Source organism: Homalodisca vitripennis, chromosome 3 (genome assembly GCF_021130785.1).
Source record: "Homalodisca vitripennis isolate AUS2020 chromosome 3, UT_GWSS_2.1, whole genome shotgun sequence".
In the NCBI taxonomy this organism is placed as follows: Eukaryota; Metazoa; Arthropoda; class Insecta; order Hemiptera; family Cicadellidae; genus Homalodisca; species Homalodisca vitripennis.
The window spans coordinates 157,452,919-157,474,054 of record NC_060209.1 but is presented as its reverse complement, the minus strand read 5'-3'; the positions used below and the strand labels follow the sequence as shown (position 1 = coordinate 157,474,054).

At 40.3% G+C, this 21,136-nt stretch overlaps 1 protein-coding gene across 1 annotated transcript in view; it reads right to left on the bottom strand.

Annotated features, from left to right (window-relative positions):
- Window positions 1–365: 365 nt before the first annotated feature.
- The window catches only part of LOC124357700 (B-cell lymphoma/leukemia 11A), an 80,022-nt gene continuing 59,251 nt past the window's right edge, over window positions 366–21,136 (bottom strand). Inside the window, exon 3 of the mRNA XM_046809704.1 lies at window positions 366–5,759. Coding sequence (XP_046665660.1) covers window positions 3,025–5,759 — 2,735 coding nt within the window. The 3' untranslated portion in view covers window positions 366–3,024. The remainder of the gene's footprint in view (window positions 5,760–21,136) is intronic.

Here is a 21,136-nt window from a genome sequence, read left to right as displayed (position 1 = left end):
TATTACTGAAAGGTTTCATTATTTTGTACTTCTCATAGTTATTTGCAAGTTGAACTACAAGGTAGCTGAAAACATTTATCCGAAATCATGGAATTATGTATTAAAAATCTAAAATCATACTGCCAATAATAATGACAAATCTGTGTTCTGTGTGCCTATAAATTACTTCATAGCGTAATCTTTGCTTAAATAGAATTAAAATACTTCAAATGATTAAGTAATAACCGTCTTCTTGACGTGGTGGAAATGCAGTTAAACTATCCATATTTTTATTACATGTAGAGAAATAACACTATTTTTTAACTCGCATAAGTTGAGGCAAAAAATGAGTGAGGGATATGTAAAAAAGGAAAAGTGTAATAAAAAACGTTTTAAATTTTCATTCACATATTTTTTCCATAAATACACAACTCTACGCTCTTAGTTTTGGTACATTACATGTACAATTATAATGTTACAATAAATAAATAATGGAGTCATTGAAATACGGGAACGAAATCACTATAATTTTCACACTTGTTTAAATAATAAAATGTATACAGTTGTAGATATTTATATACACTAGAGTAGCCAATGTAGGCCTACTGTATATCTTACAGAGCCTTTCGGCCAGGAACTAGATGAGGCCAATAGACCATTAGTGTCACATAAACAACCATACAGCTTATTAAATAAGTCTTACAACAATTTCATTAAAAAATTTCAAATCTACATATGCAGAATTATATAAAAATTAAGTAGTTATCACAATACGTTTAAATAATTTTTCCAAAAGTCGAAAACATAGTTTAAACCAAAATAAGAAATAAGTAACTATTATAAAAATAACATCTTGAAGAATTATTAAATAAGGAGTACAGTTATTTTATATAAATGAAAAACAGATATAGAGCAAATAAATAAGTATCTCAATCATAACAAAAAATAATATTTTCAATAAATCAATCTGAACTGAATAACGGGATTAGCTAACAACAAATAGCAGTTGATTGTGGCGTCACCGACCATTCTTAATTTCAATGGCAGACAATATAACAACGATTTTAATATCGAATTACAAATATTACCATTGCCTTGACTTTAAAACAAAAGTACAGTTATTCACATTACTATAATAGAAGACATATATATCTATGAATTTAATTATAAATATTTTTTAATAAATCCTTTAAGAGGACACGCTGATCAGCTGGCGACTGCGCATCTGAGACTCTGCTTTTAACATGGGGCTTAAGTTTAAAATTGAATTCTAAATAGGAACTGGTCTCAAATCTATAAATGCTTCACTATAGAAACTTAAGTTTTAGTATTTCAACGCTAATGAATTATATATAATACGATTATCTGTTAATACTAATGGTTTTTCATTTATATCCAATAAAGATTTTTAATAAACAATTAGAATTAACATTTAACGAGTTATTATATTTTTTATAATTCATTAGCATTGAGACACTAACATCTAAAGTGAAACATGTATGTATTTTGAAACAAATGCCTATTTATAACCCAGTTTTAAACCTTAGTACGAGTTAAAATCAGAGGTTCAGACGCTCGGCCGCCAGCTGACTAGCGTTTCTCGTTTTATATTTTACAAACAAATGCACTTTGTTGTCAGCCAAATTAATTAGGATCCAGGTAGTTTATATAACTGATACCTTATAGTATATTTACGGAGAGGTTATTCATCTACAAAAGACGAGACATATATAGATACAATATCTAGTTTACCCTGTGATATGCGTTCTATGAGATAATGAAAAACCTGAAAATTAGAGGAAATCTATCGGGATCACGACGTGGGTGAGGTAACTGCGCATAGAAAAATAAGTAAGCTTTCATTAAAAGTGGTGAGGGGATGTAGCAAACATCGGCAAATATGGCTCCCTGTAGAGCAGGGCTCTATGAACAACTAGGAGAACACACGAAGTTGATTAACACGTACCTTAGTCTACTTTATACAGGGTGGCCCATAGCCCGGGCTCTTACATCAATCTATAACCGATTTACATAATATTTATGATATACACACATGTACACACGTAAATAATAAAATACAAGGGGCACGATCCCACTAATAGCTAAGAAAATGTACAAACAAAACTCAGTGTCATAACACAAAACAAATTAAGTAACAAATTACCGGTTAAAATATGGATGTAAGCTACAAAGCACCTAAACCCAAGCAGTCTTCAACATGGAATTACTATGTTTGGCGGAATGTCGAATGGAAAGTCGGCTTAGTTTAAGTACATAAACAATACTATAAAATAATACTCATTTGTAAGGTCTAATGGTAAAATATTTAGCAGGTAACACTGCTTTGATTTCTTCGGAAAATATCAGCAATTGTAAAAGTTGTGGAGTTTGACGGTAAACAATTTATTGTTGATCATCACATTATTTGCTTTTTTAAGTATACAAAAATGGTCAAAATCAACAAATTAATAACGTTATCATCAATAAAATATAATTTATCGAACGATATAAAACAAAATTTTATACCAAAATTCAATTGTATTAAAACACGTTAAAAACCAACAAAATGCGTATTAAAATTTCATATAACTCTAAAAACAAACTAGAAAACAAACCGATCAAATTGTGAAAACGTTTCAAACAGATAACACTTACAATTAATTACATAGTTAAAGATGCGTTGCGGCTACGCACGTACGAACTACAGAATAATAACCATTCCTTTGGTATCAGTTACAGTAAGAATAAATTGACAAACAAGTATACATATTAAACATCCGAGGAAGTCTTTAAGTCTGCGCGAACAGTTTATCACAAACTCGCATTGAACTAGTTTGATTCTTCCCCCAAATCACAGGCAGTGCGACATTCACAGATTTCACATTAAAATTATCATTTTGATGATATTGCTCGTACTCTCAGTGTCCACAGAGCGGGCAGTGAACCTCTGATCCGACCGGGGGGACTCCGCCAAGTGTAGTGTGGTGGTGGCAGTTAATAGATGCTCTGAAGGGGAAGATGGCGGAAACCACCCCAGGGAAAGAGTCATGTGGTGTCTTTGGAGGCTGACGCACTGGAGTCTCCGTCGTCACGACTCTCCATGTCGTCGTCCATCCGTAGCATGTGACCTTCCATGTCCATTTTCATGTGCATCTTCATCTCTTCATCCATCTTCATGATGGACGGCAAGATATGGCCTCCGGACTTGTTGTTCTGGTTCACCACGCACTTCCGCATGTGCTTCTCGAGCGTGGAGGGGACGGAGAACGGCATTTCGCAGAAACGACATCGGTAGACGTCTTTCCCCAGCCTCCCGTGTGTCTTCATGTGCCTCGTGAGCTTGGAACTCTGAGCGCACGCGTAGGAACACAGTTCACATTTGTACGGCTTCTCACCAGTATGAGACCTACGGTGAACCGTCAGGTTGCTGCAATTCTTGAAAACCTTACCACAGAACTCGCAGGTATCGTTGCGGCGGTTATCTTTCTTCAGGGTTTGACCGGGAAGCACGAGGTTCATGGCCGCCGCTGCCGCCGCTGCTGCCAGGGAGGGAGCACTCGGTCCCGGTTTAGGTCCGTTTTTTAGAAGCATGTTCTCGGGGTTCGACTTGGATCGCTGGTTGAGCATGTCGACGGTGGCGTCTCCTCCCACTCCGAACATGTGTTCTCGATGATGTGCCGCTGCCATCGCTGGTAACCATAATCCTGCATATAAGTTCTCGTGTTCTGGCCCTCTCCCCAAGGCTGTATGATGTTGGTTTTCGAGTTCGAGTTTGATGCGCTTGCTCGAAGCGTCGAAAGGATTATCGAAAGGAGTACCGGGTCCAAAGAGCCCATGAGGTCCCCTGACTAAATCCATCGGAGGTTGGCCGGACATCAGATTCTTTGCAAACTCTTCTCGAAACCTCATAGCGGCTGACTTGTCCATCAGACCGTTCTCCAGGTGCCTCAGAGATGGCGGGGGTATTTTTCCACTGTTGTTGTTGTCTGATAATAAAAGAGACCGTTGAAGAAGGTCTTCTTTTCTCGTTATATGCAAGGGATGAGATCCGACTGATTCTTGTAGAGCTTGTTTGTAAGCCTCATTGTACTGTTGGATGTTGCTGAGCCCGAACTTGTCCATTAACTCGCCAACTAGAGATCCAGAAGTAGTCACCTTCTCCAGAGGGGTGGCAGTAGGAGTCGGACGGGGTGTTGAGGGGGCGTTTTTCTCACCGCTGTTCGGTGGTGTTGATGATGTAGATTTTGTCGTTAAATCCTCCGGCGCATCGCCACCAAGGTCATCGTCTTCATCACCTTCCTCGTCTTCTAATTCCATGTCTTCCTCCTCCTCCTCTTCTTCCTCGTCCTCTTCATCGTCCATCTCCTCATCATCATCCTCTTCTCCTTCGTCATCTAGTGTTTCGACGGACCCTGCATTCGAGATTTGGTCCGGTGCCGAGATGGAACTACCATTGGTAGCCGCCGCGCCCCCCTCGCCACCGGCTTCCCCGTTTCCCTGGTTAGAACGGCGGTGAATTTTCATGTGCCGCTTCAACTTGGAGCTCTGAGTGCACGCATGGTTACAAACAGAACATTTGTATGGTTTCTCTCCCGTATGAGTTCGCCGATGTACCAGCAAGTTGCTCTGGAAGCGGAACCTCTTGCCACAGTATTCACACGCCCTGGACCGACCCTCTGTCTCACCAGACATGGATCCCGTACTGAGTGATGCCTCCGTCGGTTTGCTGGCGGGAGGACTTGATGCAGATCTCGGCGTGGAAGTTAACTCTGACGAGTTGTTAGCTGGAGTTTCCGCCATCTGCGACTGCTTCTCCGGGGGAGTAGCTGACTCTGATCGAGTATGAGACTCATTGTTGTTGTTGTTACTCGTGTTGTTGTTATTATTGTTATTGCTGGGCACAAGAGAAGCTCCGCTCAAACTGGTGGCGGATGGCGGATTACCGCTCGGACTAGTGAAGGGTGGGGACAATTTCCTCGGTGAAGGAGAGGGGCTTCCGTTGGCAGCTCCAGGGCTGGTAGTGCCTGCTAGCTGGCGGAGCCTCTGGGAGTAAAAGTCCAACTGGGGCTCGAGGGAAAGGGGTAATGTGGGGGGAGGTGGAGGTATGACGGACCTCGCAGTGGAACTGGGAGGAACGATGGGGGGTCGATCCCCAGGGGGCGGAAATGGCGAGTGAGGCGGCGGTACTCCTCCGGCAGCTGCTACTGCCGCGGCTGCGGTGGCGAGGCCGAGGGCGTGATGCTGGTTGAGACGGATCTGCTCGGAGACAAGCCGCTCCATGCGGAAGTGGTGATCGTGGTGACTAGAGGGTCTCGCGAAGAGAGGGGCCGAGCCCGAATGGTGGGTTAGGTGGTTGCTGAGGGCGGTGGAGACGGAGGTCGGTGGGAACTGGTGGTGCCTGGACGGATCCATAGGCATCCTCAGCAGGCCTCCCACGCCGAAGGGGTGATGCAGGGGGTGATGCGGGTCTACCAAAGGGGACGTGGGAGGCTGCAGCCCGAGCCGCGAAGGAGGAGGTAGGGACAGCGAAGTCCCTGAGGGGGTGGTAGGCCCGCCGTTCCCGTTTCCCGAACTGCTAGAGCAGGAGGAGGATGCGGAACAGCTGGAGTAGGAGCCACTGGAGTGGTTAGCTCCTGGAGTCTTGGCGCCGCCTGGAGACGAGCTCGTGGACGAGGACTCGACGTACAGGCGGATGCCGTGGGAGGTCTGCACGTGCTGCACCAGTCGCCAAGCAGAGTGTAGGCGCTGTTTACATGTGGAGCACACGTAGTTACTGGGTTCTGCAACAAACCACAATACACTTACAATTGCTAGTCAATTTAAATAGGCAAACAAATCATAATTGCATTTGAAACATATTTCAAAACGAATTAACTATAATTATTTCTTTCAAAGAATAAGTTTGTATGTGAAGAAATGTAAACTAATAACAACAGTTCATGTTTATAATAAATTAAAAATAATAAATAAGTACAACAGAGATGATCTCATTGATTGTTAGAAACCGATAGCGTATCGGCCGTACGCACAGTTTGACGGGAAAGTTGAAGGTAGAGACGGAATTGATATCGGTCGATGTCGGACAATAGCTAGGATGTACGCCCTCCGCACCGCTCTCCGTCCCCGTCGCCTCCAAACAGACATAACGAGTCCGGCTGAAATAATGGCGGGAAAAGTTGGTCGCGTATAATGACGTTTAGAAAATAATTGGGGCCCCAGTTGACCCAACTTTGAGCTGCGGGCTAACAAGCTCCCGCTGAAAACTAGTGTCGGGTAGTTATCGACCTGGTGCATTTTTCACCTGATGAGCGATTCCTGAATTTGTGAATGAATGCGGGTTTGGTGATCGTTAAAAGTCTGGGTAGAGAACGCGACAGCAAACTATCCTAATTGGTTGTTGACACAAAAATGTCCCTTCTCTGCTGTAAAGCTGACAACATTTTGCAGGCCAATAACGTCGACACCATTTACCACATTTACACTCACATAAGAAACTAAATAGTCAGACTGTACTACTCACATTCAGTTACATTAAACCCTTTCAATACGGCTTTCAGAACTTTATTTGTGTTAGGTCCGATAGGTTTTCTTCCAACGGAATTTACTTTTTGAACAGATACAAATTTCAAATATCCTTCAAAATTAATCAATTTGTTTTGAGAAGGATTCTAAAAAAACTTTCAAAATATTCTTCAAAATAGGAAGTATTTGACGGAAACTCCAAAATTTTGCATGGGCTGATCATCCAGATGTACAAATTTGAAAGATAAACCATTGTGTAATAAAAACGTATTTCCGACGAAAGATGTATATATGTTTTACGCATATTTAGAATTTTCCTCATATTTAATTGGTAAGGAACTATGAATAGTAAAAAAAGTATAAACAAAAGTACGTTAAAACCGTGATACCTTATGAAGTTGTACAGGATGATTAATTTTGTGACAAACTAAAATATTACATTGTTTTAAATTGTGTATTTCAAGCTATTAAAGATTAACACAATTTTAATAGAACGGTAGACAAAAGAAGAGACGACAGATGGAATCGCAAACAACCAATATAGACGTAAACTGTATGGAGGCCTGACAATGGTTAACAAATTCTTCAAACAGAATACGAAAAGAGTAAATAACGCGAGAATGACCGAACGTTTGTTGGTCGTATACAATAGACAGAGACCGCCCTGTCGCCTCTCTAACACTGGGGCTTCAGTAGTGTAGGCAGTAGTAACATTAAAAAATTAATGGGGATTAAAAAATTTCTTGCATGTTTAAACACCTGCCTGTTTGTCTTTCCGCAGGACATTTCAAGAATGGAATACGATGTAAAGTTGAAATTTCACTTGCAATCTTAGATAAGCAGGTTACGCGATACGTCGTGTAGCACTCTACTACCTTGATAGATGAAAGTATTCAGTAGTGAAGTGTTTATCATAAATACGATGTAAAAATTGTTTGCCTTAAATGATGATTTTATTTTAACCAAAATTTATGTATAAAACACCTGATACTGTTAAATAACATAATAGTGTTTACAAAACAAATAACGTTACACCATAGAATTGGAGTTTTCATTTTGAGAGAAATGCGGTGTCCATCTGTAGCTGAACATCAACTATCAACCCTCTAACGACACATTTCCATCTTTTATTATTTCAATATCGCCGTTCTCACCCTTACCACAGGATTCGTTTCAGTGCCTCGCCACCTTTGTTCGGCGCGTTTTATTTTCGCGGCTTACATTAGATTGCCGAACAAAGTATAGAAAAAATTTAGTATACGTAAAAACAAAGTTTTCCAAATTTGTTTGAAATATAATAACACACACCACTTGCTGTGTGCGGATCAATACAGTCCAAGAAATGTAATTAATTTATTTCTGTTAATAAAGCAGAAATAACATTGTGTTTCATTTGCCAGTAGTCTATAACTACACGAATACTTCCGATATACACAATGAAGAATTTGCTAATTAACTAACGGAAACTTATATAATATTATTAAAATAATTAAAATAAAATATTATTACATTTACTAAATATGCCAACCCCCTTTTCATTCTTTTCATAAACAACCAGTATACAATTATGCCAGATATATTTAATTGGTTAGTGAGTTTTACCATAGTTAAGAACCAAATATTTATGCAATTTGATTTTTTCACTCAGTTACGCAACAATTTGTTTTCTACAGATCTCAACAAGTGAGTTTACGTTTACTGTTAACTGTACTATTCGCTTTTTAATCATCGGAAATAAAAAATGAACGAAGTAGAAGTAAATGTCCAAAATAACGCAGGGCTCTAGAGTATAATGACGTATTGAGAATAAACAGGTAAAATGACGTCATAAAGAAGACAATACAGGTTAAAGTAAAGTAGTGGCAGGTCGGCTAGGGCTCTTAATTCTCCGTATTAGCCGTATTATGGCCTGAGGGCACTACCGCGCTACAGTCCCATTAGCTCGTGTATTAAACAATTCGCGCGTCCCAGCATTAAACCGCTTTTATAGTCTCATTAATTCTTTTCTGCAATTAAATCCAACATTTACTCCCGCACTACGCCTTTGCGGGACGGCGCGAACTTAACTGTCGTCCAACACCGACGCAGGCTTATTGGTAAAAGTGTAAACCGCATACATATGGTGGACGGTACGGCGGCGGAATAGCAAATAGGTGGACATTGAAATCACCCCCCCCCTCCTACACCCACCCTCCCACCGCGGCTCTCGCGGTAACATGTGTATTACACATTCTGAGTTTAATAAATTATTTTATACTGCTTGCTATTGTCCTGACTGCGGATATTGAAATCGTAATGGACTCGTGAACAGCGCCTAATGTGGACCTTGTAACTGGATTGACAGGGATGTCAAAGCGAATACCGTGGCTCTAGTCTTGGAGTGTTGTAATAACGATATAAGGAAACGTACTAATGTCAAAGAGAGTTATAGGAACTCTTAGTTCTCAAGAAAATAATAATTATGATTAATTTAAAACAAACGTGTTCATAAGATGCACAGCTAACGTGCTAATAATAGCCTATATGGTGTAATCAAGATGACTACAAGAAAAATATTCTAAAAATCTATAAAATACAAACTATTGTTAATAGACTGTATGGTGTATAAGTATTCAACGTTGTTATTTAAATTCGTGCAGTTTCGCTGTTAATATTTCGACTAAAAATATTGACTTTGAACGCAAAGCCACCTTTTTGTGATTTGACTTTATTATGTGGGTAAGTCAGGGCCGGCATGAGATAAGGGTTTTATTATGTTTGGGTCGAGAAGAAAAGCGTTTTGGTAAATAGCGCGTAACGGTAAGTTATTGCTTCAATGGTGTCAGGGGGTGGGGGAGGTCTTTATGCGTAGACGTCCTAAATAAGAAGATATGCAGAGAAGATCCCGGGACGGAGTCCCCAGGGAGAGTGTAATGGATTGGGCAGGATTAGGGAAGAAGAGCCGCATCGCCAAAACTCACGACTTCCGCTTCCTCACCCTTCCGCTCCTGGTGAGAGGGTGGCAGGGGGATGGTGAGGTACTCGGGACCATTTCCGTCCACCTCCCCCCTCCCCACCAACCTCTTCACGTCCAGGACTCTCTATCATCGCAGTCATCGCTCAGTCTCCTCCGCCAGGACTAATGGAAACAGAGACGCGACTGTATCACCGCACTCAAAAATGAATGTGAGTTCGACCGCAGACAATAATAACATCTAACATTCGAAATGGGAATGGCCAAGAACAATTATTTTAAACTAGAAGTTGTTTTTAATGTAAATAAAATTAATTTTGTCTCCGCCTGAAACTTTAAAGACTAGCAACTATTTAGAGTTCGTGCCTGCACACTTAGTAACTCAATAAGAACAGTCATAATTTGTTTAACTTGAAGGTATAAACAGAATATCTATCTTGTTATTTCCAGAGATAATCCCGCCTAATATAGAATAGTGCAAAATATATTAAATTTTGACTTTTCGCTATTTAAACTTTATAAATAGTCATTATACGCACTGCAGTTACAACTACTGCTACTGAAAGTATATTAATTAGTGTTTAAGAATAAGTTATTGATATGTAAAGTTTAAGAACGTATACTATTTAAAAAGCTCGGTGTCACGTTGAGGCGTGACAGTGAGTGCGCGTGCCAAACGAAGCACTGCGGTGGCCGAGTCGCCAACACGTGTAAAAAGCGCGTAAGTGAGGCTCTAATGAATATTTAACAAGGGAGACAAACTTCGCGCGGCTCCCTGCTAAATCTCCCAAGTTGCCGGGAGTTATCTTCCTCAGCAGCTCATTATCATGCGGAGATATGGGCCGAGAAAAAGGCCAATTCCTGAGTTAGGCCACTTTATATCGACTTTCTTCTTCATCTACAGAGATTTAGTTGAGCGTTATACCATGGAAAAATTTAAAATGTAAAGATATTAGAGGTAATATTAGTGGCGAGCTCTAACATACTTATTTCATTATGGATTTAGAAAATACAATTAAATTACGCTTCCCTTATTCAATTCCCTAGTACTGCTTATAGTGTTTATAGACAACACACATTACACATACACGAATGTTTATAAGCAAACCAAGGAATCGAATCAACACTGAAGGTGCAGCGGTAAATCTTATAAACGTTAATCGCGAAGCAGCAGAAATTGAATTTGTGACGTTTCTAGCATTTCTGCATCTCTATCCTAGTCGCATGTTCTTTCGTCTTCTCAGTTTGGATCATTTGATCAACAGTTGTACAGGAGGCAGACTGAGGGGTTGGGGGGGGGGGGGGGGGCAAGTGATGGTCTCCACCACCAAGTCCTCGCTCCGTTTTGGCAATGTTGACACTCGGCTCGGACACAATTTGAAGGCGGTAAGTGGGTAATTGCAGGCCGCTCACCGCAGCCCATCTCGCCTGACGCAACGCAATGAGAATCGTGCCGTCTCTGATGAGCATGAGCAGCAGTAGCAGCAGCAGCTAGCAGCAGCAGGGCTGGTGACAACTTACCACTTTCTACACTAATGGCTTCCCCTACCGTGCCGGGTTTGGTAACCGATAGACCACTGACTGACTGTTGTATAACTCCTGTGCCGCGCCGCGGGAAAGGATGACCACAGGTTGGATAATGTTTGGAAATTGGCTGGGAACCCGGATAATCGCTTGGGATTCTGGGTTGACAAAATTACCGGTGAAAAAGTGAAATCGGCCGCTAATCCGAGATGTCAAACTGCAAGAGGAAACGAGATAAACGAGCATGTGAGCGAAATGTGATTGGGGCAACTGCATCGGAACGGCTACGGGTCAAGTGGAGCCGTAATTTGGGTAAATGATCAGTTCACCTCATGTAAATTACAAATTCTCAAATAATGGGTGATGATCAAACAAACCTTTAATTTTTTCTTTGCAATCAAATAAATTTTAAGAACGTTCATAAAGATAATTGGGCACTGCAAATTTCTAACTCTGCGAAAAATTACAAACAAGATTTAATATGATAGTGAAATTTGTGTTAATCACCACAATCATCACTCAAGTTGTATGTTTGGACTCCTCAGTTATAGACTACTTTGAGCATGTTATTGTTTTTCAAATGCATTAGTCCAGTTTGTGTAATTCGTTCTTCGTACACGTTTTATTCTTTATATACTTATCAGTTAACCTCTGTTCATAATTATGCTCCAAAACATTTGTTCTTGAACGAAATTGTATAATATAAGATGATAGATAATATTTGCAAAACATTTTGCGTATTGCTGCAGTTTAAAAAAATTGTTTTTTCACTAGCAGTTGTACCAGCTGCACCATTTTTGTGAATTAGGCGATGCTAATTCAAAGACGCTCAGGAAGTTACACCATTTTTAAAATAAACAAATACAGTGTAAAGTTCTCATAAAAAAAACACGTTCCTTTAATTGTTTTTTTTTAATTTCTCTCATCAATAGTGATTTGAGAACACAATTTTACAACCGCGGATCGAGGAAATTTTATTCTCATAATAAAAACACGTTCCATTAATTTTTTTTGTTTTTTTTAAATTTTTCTCATCAACAGCGATTTGAGAACACAATTTTACAACCGTAGATCGAGGCAATTTATGTATGAAATTTTAAGCCCTTATTGTTATGAGGAAAATTTAATGTATTCTTAATTTTAATTAGCTTCAAACCGGAGCTCTACTTATACGTCGCTTCAATTTAAAATTTGAAATTGAAATGTTACTTCAAGTGTATGATGTGCTGAGTGAGTGGAGAAACAAATAACGCCAAAATCGTTGAAGTCAGCTCGACATTTACCACGATCTTATTGTGGTCACAAATTATAATTGATAAGATACTATAACTCAGTTTAAAATCTAAGAGAAACGAATGTGTTGGTGTCAACACATTCAACATCCGTGATCGGGACATTAGCACAGTGGGTGTTTAAATCCGAAAAAATGGAGAAATCACGTCCCATCAGAAAATTGGAGACGTAAAACAAACAAACCGACAAAAAGCGGAACAAACAACAGGAAACAATTGTTCCCCGTATAACCAATGAAGCACAGAGGAGTGTGTGGCGAAGCGGCGCGGGCGCGGGCGGGGGCTATTTTCGCCTCTTGTCCACCACTTAGCATTACTGTATTGTGCTGACCTTTGTTATGTCCGCTATTGTCGGATGACAAAGCGACTTTAAATATGTAAAACCCGGATTTGGAGTTTCCTGTCCAAACAGTGCAACCGGTCGCGCGACTGAACTGCACTCTTTCGGCGGCCGGGTGCAGTCAAACACGGCATTGTTTACCTCAGTTTGACATAACCTCATTCTGTTTGTGCACAATGCATCCAGGTTATGGAATAACAATGAATGTCAGTAGGTGCATTTTTGTTCATTGCCATCAGATCTCGGTATTTCGGGTCCCACCCGGAGCGGGGCCGAATATTTGGCTGAAAGGCCCGCACTTGAGCGATGCGCATAATTAAGTAAATGACATGAACTCCACGTTTTGTATGTGAATTGGAAATATAATGCATCCCTTATTTTTGAAACCACTTGTAGTGAAATACAAAGAGAGAAATATCCAAAGGAACGTTTAAACGAGAATTTCAGTCAATTTAACACTCTCAGCTCCACTTGTTAGAGTAACAGACGTCTGTGGCTGAAAGTGATAATAGTTGTATGAAATAGCAAAACCGTGCATATTTGTGTCAACTAATGTTTAGTGTCCAATCCATACAATTTCATTATTTACATCGGTGATATGACGAAGAGAAAGTGAAACATTTCAATTTATTTTGTGCAGGAAAAATGTTCAACAACAACAACAAAATTTGAAAACACTTTCCAAAAACTCAACAAATTTTTAGAACAACTTTCGGAGAAAGTAAAAAGCTATTGACATTGTCATTGAAATGAGTCAATTATTGGTGTGGCGAGGCGGAAGCCGGCTTTTGTGCGGTGTGGGCCCGCTTTACGATGTCAACTCCAAAATTAAGATAAGCCACGGCTAGCGGCGCCCTCAAAGAATAGAAATTTGCATGAGAAACCCTGGCGAGAAAGAGATTCGATGTAGACGGTTATTTACGGGGCTTATCTGGGACTTATGATAAGAGCTGCCTGACCGCGCTACTACCCTCTACCTGCCGAGGGTTCGGAGTCTCTTACTTCAGACGGCTATTGTTAGAACATATTTATTAGGAATACGAAATATAACGACACTATTCCTACAGGATGCAAAATCTTGTATTACTTACTAGTCAACAATATAAATGGAGGTTTAAGGTGTTACCTTTTGAAATTAAAAATAAATATTAATAGGAATCAGTACGTCCATTAACTGTTGGCTATGTAACCGTACTGTTGTGTTAATGTTGGAGTAACAAATTTAAAAATTAATTCTTTATTCTCTTCAAAAGGTTATTTTTCATTTTTCTCTTCGTAAAGAAGAAATATATTAAGAGCTACAAAAAACCAGAAAGACTTTAAATAAGGATTTCTACAAAAAAGTCAAAATATTTAAAATCTTCTGCAATAATTATTGTTACTACCTGTAAATAAGCTGATAATTGCTAGTGTGTCGGAATAACAATTATATTCTTTATTTTGGTGCTAGTACGGACCACGCTGAGCTTTGACAAAAGGTGACAGATACGAAATTAAACCTCAATACCAACACATAACACAATTAGCATCGTAATTTGGATTTACAGGGAGGTTTTAAGGCAGGATCACTTCTACCACAAAGGCACAAGACTGGACAGATGTGGGAATATAAACAAAACAAGTGATTAAATGAGAAAAGACAATACATCTAATTTCCATGTAAAGTATCCATCCTATCCTAAATCTCAGCTCCACAACGACTTCAGAGAACGCTAATCTAGCAACAAACTGGCTGAATACCTGTGGACGTCTCTAGAAATCGAGTGCTTAAACAACAGGGGTAACCAGGTACCGCAAAGGAAGAGTTAAGTAGATTCTCATGGGATAGAACGACTTGGATGTTTAGGCATTTCCAGAACACGGCCTCATTCATAAAATATTCTATGAGCATATAAGAGAAAGTATACAATAAGGTTACCTTCATAATTATCCCCAATTAGGCTCTAATGTAATTAGAGACACGTGTGAATAATCCTAGGAATAATTCCTTGAGATAATCTAACTCGAGTACCCAAACATACTCTAACATGATGTGGCTCTGAGGCTACACTAGCCCTCATACTAACACACCAGAACCCTTACTACCCGCCTGTCCTGAGGCATCATGATGTGCAAGAACCACTTTTTTACTGTATTGAAATAATCTGATAAAATATGTTATATTGATTAACAACAAAATAACACAAGCCAAAACACGGCAAGTGTGTGATTTGTTAAAGAAGTGAAATTATTTTTTTATTTTTATTTATTTTTCAATTTTACATGACAGCTACAGGACGTAATATAACCTTATTAATATCAAACATCTCAGTTTCGGTTCAAACTCTGTTGGAAGGAGTGGTGAGAAGATATTTCAAGAATAGCTGGAAAACTCAGATGTTAGTTATCACGCCTATCGTAAAAATCTAGGAACTAACTTAACGTCATTCATAATAAAATGGCCTGAATTAAATAAGAATTGACAAAACATCATTATTCATCGATTGAAGTGCAGTGTGACCATTAGCGTTGGATGTGACTTGGATCGCTTCGCCCATAATCCTTCAGAGCAAAGGCTGTCCGTACAGAGTATAGAATGTTTACTTTTCTTAGTTTGATTACGGAATTGTGATCTCATAAGAAAATACCCGGGAGTTTTCACAACCACAATTACGAAATGGCCAGGTCGCTGAGTGACAGGGGGACCTCCCGACCGCCGCATACTGATGTGGGCTGATCCGGAGACAATGGACCACAACACGAGACAAGATGGTTCGGTGATTTACCGAGACGAGCTGAGGACCGGAAGCCACTTTCCTGCCGCGCCCGTCCCGCCCGCACCGCCCGACTATCGCCCTTCGGTCGCGGCTCGGCCGCCTGGCCCTTCTTGCGAAACTGGTCAAAGTCAGTAGTATGAGTGTAATCGTTGGATTCATTTGGATTTAGAGGGAGTAGACCATCCGGACTTAAGCAGTTGTTAGTGACATCGAATCTTGACATTTATTTAAGAGATTCTCACCCTTTACCAACATCAACTGTTTTCACTTTTAAATCACTTACCACAATTCCACCATACCTAATGAAAAATCAACTCCTTTGGAAACATTTATCGCTGTTGAATCGATTTAACTTGTTCAATCCGCACAATAGCAACGGGTAGCACGGCCACCCCTTCGCCGGTTACCAATCTGGCCACACCACCGTCGAGTGCACTACACGTCACTCACCCACCGTATGTTCGATTGTTTACGGTTCGACTGTTGATATCGATACCGTTCCGATACGGTAATCTGTTGTTTCTGAGTGCCCTTCCCCTCCGTGTACTCTTTACCTCTTTGTTCTTCGGTTAGTGTTTGTGTTACCCCGGGCCGAGTGGCTACCTCATGTTGGCACACAAGATCCCACAATGTACAGACCTCAGGTCGTGTCATTTGCTCTTCACAGTAGCTGACAGCTTTATAGACGTGGTCACTCGAGCTACCATAACCCATGATGGACTTCCATAAAACCTCTCCACGTTCAACCCTTATATTTGAATTACAATTGTTTCCCATTGACTTCACAAAGTGTAGTGTCAATCAAATCGATCTCAGCGCTTGTTTTACTCTGTAAAAGTGTACTTGTGTTCATAAAGATGTCAATTAGGTTCCATTCATGGGAAGGGTGAGTTTATGCTTTCAAGGAGAGCTCCACCAAATACATTTTGTTATTATGCAAGACTGGTAATGCATGGAAAAACTATCTGAGGATTTAGGGTTTGGCAGATTGGAAGAAAGGTTTTGGAAGATTAGGGTTTCTCAGCCATCGCCGAAACGATGACGATAAGCTATGCAAATTGAGGACATTCACTGTGGAGGTTGCAGAAAGTCCTTTGTCCAGGACTCGAGCAAGTATGCGTGCGGGGAGCCTAACGAGTGCGCAGGAGTAGAGGTGTGTACGTCCTGGTCATTGTTTCTCAGTTTCGCCGCGAGAGTGGGTGCGAGCGCTCTTCACCGTATGAATTATTAATACCGCGGGACAGACGCTGAGGCCGAGTAATTAAGTTGTAATCGAGCTGTAAAAACCGAAAAACGAGCCGGAAATGTCGCTTTTTGTCCCGAACGTGCGGACACGTAGAATGTTTACGCTCACATCCTGAGGTACGCGCGCGGCGCACGAGATGGTGGGAGGATGTATGTAGGACGAAGAATGAACGCGCTGAAATACGATAAGATCGGGACTGACTAACGGCGCGGACGGTCAGGATGAGGTTCGAGAGGTCAGAGGTTGAGCAATCAGGGCCGGACTTATTGAAGAGAAAACCGGTCGAATTGAAGCGTTCTCATTGACTTAATTGTATGTAATTACCTTGAAAGCTTTCTTCGTCTGTGGTAAATTATTAATCGCTCAAGAGCGCATTCAATGGATTACTTCTGCAAATTTGGCAAACTTCAATATTTCAATGGAGGCTCTCATTTGCGGTACAAGACTTCGGTAAGTTACCGCAGCATCTGTTAGTCGTGACCCAGTCACAGTGACAACGCATCTACAGTAACTGCTTGAGAGCCAGCAGTCTTGTATATGCAGCTGTGACAGACCACAAGCTCCAGCGGTCACCACAAGCTAGGCCTTTACTTCTCTGTTTGTTCTCAACTCGACCGTACTCTTTGTATCATATTCTCACTGAATGATTTTTGCTTTTAAACTGGGAACTGAAATGCATAGTACTTCATAACTGAATCAAATATCATCATCAACAACACTTAAGTTTTTCCAACAGTAAACATTACACTAATTTTAGATGGAATCACAAATGGAAATGAAAATGTAAACAATAATGCAGTAATTCTATTCTGGTATTTTTCGATCTATTGAAATTCTTTGGAATTATTAGGCTATATTCTGAAATAACTTATCACTGACGTCTCCAAGAGAGGGGAGTGCGGGGTATTCAACCCCCCCTTCAGAAGATCAAAACAAAGAAAATATTCGTACATAAGACATACAACTTGATTTTCAAACACTAGTTACACATTTCATTTTGAAGTAGGACTATTTAATGTATTGAAACTTAGATTTATTCACATATATTCCAAACTCCGGCTCTTCAATCAGATTCGCCCTCTCCACCGCCTCCACAAACCCAAGTCTTTGTTACCACTGTAATCGATACTCAAGGAGTAAAATTACTTACAGAAAACAATATAAATTTAAAATCATACTATGGAATCCAATTAAAATTCCTTTTCTAACACTTTTTACATCTTATTGTTAACTCCTGTTTTTAAAAACGTTGTTATCTAAATTTCCAATTTATGACTTACAGTTTTTATGTAGTGTGTGTCAATTTACATAACACTTCACTTCGTATGTTAAAAAAGATAAAGTATCTACAGTATGTGTATCATTGTATCATTGTGTCATGTATCATTAAAGCTGTCTGATACTCAGACACAATTCTAAAGGATTATTTCAACTTGGGGTGACGTCGGTTTGAGATTAGGACAAGGAACATTGTTGGGCAGGTAAAGGACTCTAAGGACCAGACAAACACAGGATCAAGGGACTGAAACTGACCGGCCGTCTTGCGGTCGACCGAACCGCGACCGAACTTATAATCCTATTACCAAGGAACCCTCTGGAGATAACCTCTATCCGCGCATGCGCTCGTAAACTTTTGGCAACGATTGTTATATACGGGGCAGAATGTGGATCTACATATAACAGGTCACGCCGAAGAAATCGAAAGCGGTTCGGAACAAGATCATTAATTTATTTGGGTCGCTCGTATTGTAAAACGGTCTCGTGAGTCATATTCATGGCACCTGGTAGAACGCGAACAGGGCGAAACGCAATCAACGACTTTGTGGGAATCTATAAACTGCGACTTTGTAGTTCATTTGTCTCTCAAGCTGTTTCGACATCACTTATTAAATGTTTGGGGCCCGCTCTAACAAAACGTTCAAGATACATATGTATTTTTACATCAATGTTTCATAAAATAACAGATATGTTACACGCCTATGCATATAGTGAAAATGTTAATATTTAGTGACATTATTAACAATTTTCTTGTATCAATACCGAAAATTAGTCATAACAGAAGAGGATTGGAATGGTATTATTTGTCAATAAATGTAGGGCTTTCAACTAATTCCACTATTAACAATGAACGACACTGTAACACTCGCAGTGTACAGTGTTACAGTTGTTAGCTACAGTGCCGTACGGTGACAGTCAAGGCCGGTGTCCGCTGCGTTCGCTGGGCGAGTCACAGGTCTAGGGTGTGATTATTACTTCACCTTTGTCTCTGTTATTTGTCATGCAAATCCATCTCTGGGTCGACCCTGTGAAGTGACGCACGCTCGAGCAGATGATCGCCGCGACACCGACATCGTGCCTGCAGAGCCGCTGGGGACAGGACCAGAAATGGAGGGGCAGACCATTCGTAATACCCGGTATAAGAAGGAATTAGAGGGGAAACGTATAGAAATCATAGAGGTTGATCTGATTGAGAAAACATCCGCCATGCCTTAAGAATACGGTATCAAAGATCTCCAGAAAAGGGATTCAGCACACATTTAGCACTTCACATCTGCATTTAAAATGAAAACTTGGACACAAGGACATGAAAGCAATACTCCAATGAATCTGATGAAGACACTGCTAAACTGAGTACTGCCAGTCCTTAAATCATGAGTGTATTCAATGGAACCATCAGAAAGCAGTAATAATAACTGACTATTAGGATAAACTGGCACATTCCCGAGGTATAATCAAGTTGAGTAATAAAAACCGATCACGCGGAAGAGTGGAACGCCACCGTAACCGATTATTGGAGATCTGTCTATTAATAATCAAATTACCGGCCTCTGCAGCCGTTTCTAGACCTGCTGACGTCTCAACCCTTACGTGCGGTACGCGCAGACAGGCGGTGGGGCGGGCGGCGCAGCATCTGTCTTCATCTGATACCGCTGATAAAAAAGTGCCCCAAGTCTATATCAGGATTACCGGCAGCAGCTGGCGCGTGCCCCGCGTGCTCGCGCACTCACCCCCGTACAAAGGGTTGCCTAATGAAATAACGAGCAGGTACGGGGGATGAGATTGTCTCAAGGTAAACAGGGAGCGTGCCGGTAGACAGCTGCGGACCGGCGAGTGTGCAGCGCGCCTTGGCCTCGCAGGGCGGACGTCTTCATCGGGGGTTGGATGAGGGAAGGATTAAGATTTCATCTGGCAGAATAATTTCAATAGTAGTCAGTCAATCAGTTAGGATTAACCCGAATGACTACTTGGATTCGGAATGAAAACAGCATTTATAGCTGCATGAAAAGTAATATTCAATTAAATTAAACCAGTCCCAAGGTTGAAAGACAAATGCTATGAAAAGATTGAATGGAACACTGAAATGTCTTGAAAGTCGTGTTCAAATATGAAGCAGAGAATTGTACAAATAAATGGTTGAAGATTATTTTTACGAAACTAATACATTTTTATGAACAATAAAATCAAAATGAAGTTTATTTCTATAACATATCACGTTTTATCACACCGAATAGAAAAGGACCATATTATTTACACCCACGGAAAGACAATACATACAATGTATCAAGCAATTGCATTTTTGGTTTCAGAGAAAATTGAGTCTGGTCAGTTGTCAGAGTTAGAGGCAACCGATCGTACAAGGAGGGAGATGGCCGATTGCCCGGAAGACATCGTGTCCTGTGTCCGCAAGAGTGAGTCCTGAGTGTCCTTACCTCCTCACCCCGTGTCCTGTCTCTGCATCTGAATATCCCTGGACGGGACGAGACCAAGTATATAATGCCTTACATTGCTATCGTTAGCTGATGTAAACTTTAATGTGATTAACCATTATGTTTAGAGCAATATATAATTGTTGTAATATATTAAAGATCAATGAGAACAATAATTTTTTCTATATAATAGTTTCAAATATTACAAATAAAAATTATAAATTTTACTTATGAATTTTTATATTATCATTTCAAGATATTTATTTCGCAGTCACACAATTGAAAAGTAATTCGAATAATGTCAGATTATGATTTTAACTCACAAGCAAAGTAGGGTAAAAAGAAACAGTAACGTAGGAAAGGTTTTTTTTCAAATTTAGTGTTACGGTACATTAATTTCTCTACATATGACAGCACCAACATTTTGTATGTTTATTAAAAATGACACCGATTTAGCGAATGGAGCGATGTACGCACATTCGACTATTCATCGATATGAATAATAGAACGAAGCGGTCAATGACTAAACACTATTGTATTGACAATCCCACAAAGGTTTAAACGCATCTGGTAACTATTGTCGGCTTTTCAACTAACTCTCGTAGGCAATTATTTAAAACCAAGGTATTCTAATATGATATTGCGCGTAGGCCCACAAAGGGGATAGTAAAATGCCAGAAGAATCGATCGCGGTACTCATTAAATGCACTATTGCGTACTTTGATGCGACCGATTATTGCATTCTTCGGTGATGACATTTTGGGCGCTGCGCTGTGTCGGTGATTTCTTTCGCTCAATCCTTTTGAGCCCAGTTTAC